We start from the raw sequence: 2,801 nt of genomic DNA, 5'->3' as shown, positions 1-2,801 counted from the left end.
TTAGCGGTTTGGCGGTTTGGGTTTAATCGGGGTTGTTAGCGGTTCGGGTTGGGCGGGTTTCGCGGGTTGGCGGTTTTTTGTTCACCCCTACACTCACTTACCGGGTAAGTTGGTCCTTGCCTCGTTCTTACCGGGTAAGACTCTTGGTCCTTGTCTCTTTCTTGCCGGGTAAGATTCTTGGTCCTTACAACTTTGAAATAAAATACCCTATTAATTTTTTATGACATCTGAAAGAGTGTTATATAAAAATAGAAGCCCTATAAAAATGTGTGTGAATAGGACATTTTTCAAAAGTCTCCTCCAAAAAACGTATAGGACACTTTATTTCAAAATCGTGCTAAAAGAACGTGTTAAAATGCCCAAGAGTGTTAAAATGTACAATTGTTTGTGCTACAAACTTAAGCCTTATAAAGTCGTCTATTAAAACACTTACACATCTTTTGGTATCCTATAAATATAATTTCACTGTAGTGTTGAGGAATGTTAAGGAATCATTCGGTTTGGTTTAGTTTGGCTTTTATTAGTTCTTCTTGTGCATTGTTAAGGAATCATTCCGGCTTCAAACCGCTAACACAATTTACACGTTACAGGGATATCTCGATCCTGAATACTACATGACACAACAACTAACTGATAAGAGCGACGTATATAGTTTTGGGGTGGTGATGCTTGAACTAATAACCGCTAAACAACCTATTATCAAAGGGAAGTACATTGTGCGCGAGGTGAGGCTAGCGATGGACAAAACCGACGAGGAGGCATACGGATTGCGGGAAATACTCGATCCGAATCTCCAAGACTCAACATTCTTGATCGGATTCGGGAGGTTTGTACAATTAGCAATGCAATGTGTCGAAGAAGCGGCTGCAGACCGTCCAACAATGAGCGATGTAGTGAAGACACTCGAGACCATGCTAATGAGCGATGGACTCCACACGAACTCAACATCCGCATCATCGTCAGCCACCGAGTTTGGATCAGTCCAAGGTGCCCCGAACCATCCGTACCACGAAGGCGGGCTCAAAACGGATGACAACCATACATTCGATTACAGTGGTGGATACAATATCACCACAAAAATTGAACCCAAATAACGTATGTTTTATAGTACCCTCTCGTTACATTCTTCTTCATGCCGTTCCAATTTTATTTACCAAAAACGAATTTACCCATTTTTCTTTGCATAATATGACAGAAGAAAATACAAAAATAAGTTATTATTTTAAGTAAATTTTTCTTTTCTGTTTCTCTATACTTAATGATTATAAATTCAAGTCTTATAAAACACGACATTTAAATAAATGATACAGGTGTTAAAGGTAGTAAAGACTCTGTTTTACACTAAGACTATTTTGATGTATTAGTAGTGCTTAACATTTATCATGTACTAGGTAACAATTAGAAGAGCACTCGCACAATGCAGCGAGATAAATCTTCGTTTTCTTTATCGATATAATACGATTTTATGTGATTTTAAGAAAACGATAATGTTTTTATTTTTGAATGAAATATAAATTTGAAAATAGCATAGAAATTTGAAAAAAATATAAATTTGAAAATAGCATAGAAATTTGAAAAAAATATAAATTTGAAAATAGCATAGAAATTTGAAAAAAATAAATCGATATTAATATCAAATTAACTATTTAATAATTCTCATTTTTTTTGTAACTTCTTTAATTCAATTTTTTATTATAAATTRATTTAGATTTAATAACAAARTAATTTATTTTTGATTTAATAATATAATTTTTATAAAAATAATAATTAAACATTCTGTTATAACTCAATAATTATCTTAATTATAATTTAGATTTTCTATATTTAAAATGAATGTTTATCCTATATTTGATATCGCAGTTAGTTACAAAAATTTAAAAATTAAGCTTTAATAAGTTGTACTTATGTAAAGTTACTTTTAATCTTGAATTTTAAATAATATGCATCAATAAATAGTATTTCATGCATAAAAAATGGATTTTAAATTTTTTGGTCAAATACTTTATAATATAGTATAGATATTGTGATTTTTATCAATATTCTCATTCATTTCTTTTACTTTTTTTTAAGTCAATTAAAAATTTAGAAAAAAATGATGTATAGAAGTAAAGGAAAACAGAGAGTCGTGTTCGGCAATCACATACAATGTTAAAGAGATCATGTCATCTATACACATGCATAAAAATTTTAGTGGATACAATAATCGGGGAGATGTTATATTCGTAAAAAATAATAAAGTCAGAAAAAAAAGATAATAAAAAGATATGTCTAATAATTAGCATTGTTATTGTTATTGAGCAATTTTATGAATTCCAAGATGATTATGCAATTTGAAAAATGAACCAAGTGTTCCAAAATATATCCTTGTATGTGAATTGAAAAAAAAACATTAAGTAAATAAAAACAAAAGTAAACTAATAAAATAAAGAATAAATAAATAGACTATGTACAAATTTAAATAAAATAATTGTTGTATAAAATAAATAATAATAATAATAATAATAAGGAAAAATGAGAGGTTGGTTAATTAAATGAGAAGTTTGGTTTTAAAAATAATTCAAAACGATTAGAAATTAGATAAATAGCAAATGGATGTCTTCCATTCATCTATTTTATTTATATTAAAAAAGTATTCACATAATGCACTGAGACACATCTCGATTTAAATGTTTTATTTTATTTTTTGTCTTTGTCGATGTTATAATACGATTTTATGTGTTTTAAAAAAAACAATAATGATTTTATTTTTGAATAAAATAAAAATTTAAAGTTATCATAAAAATTTGAAATGAAATATATCA

At 28.8% G+C, this 2,801-nt stretch overlaps 1 protein-coding gene across 1 annotated transcript in view; it reads left to right on the top strand.

Annotated features, from left to right (window-relative positions):
• Nucleotides 1–1,094, top strand: part of LOC112526390 (probable leucine-rich repeat receptor-like protein kinase At5g49770) — a 9,224-nt gene extending 8,130 nt beyond the window's left edge. The window contains exon 19 of the mRNA XM_025136677.1: nucleotides 591–1,094. Coding sequence (XP_024992445.1) covers nucleotides 591–1,094 — 504 coding nt within the window. The remainder of the gene's footprint in view (nucleotides 1–590) is intronic.
• Nucleotides 1,095–2,801: the final 1,707 nt, after the last annotated feature.

Source organism: Cynara cardunculus (assembly GCF_001531365.2).
Source record: "Cynara cardunculus var. scolymus isolate 2C chromosome LG 14, CcrdV1, whole genome shotgun sequence".
Taxonomy (NCBI): Eukaryota; Viridiplantae; Streptophyta; class Magnoliopsida; order Asterales; family Asteraceae; genus Cynara; species Cynara cardunculus.
The sequence above is the reverse complement of the archived record's forward strand: the minus strand, read 5'-3'. Positions and strand labels throughout refer to the sequence as shown.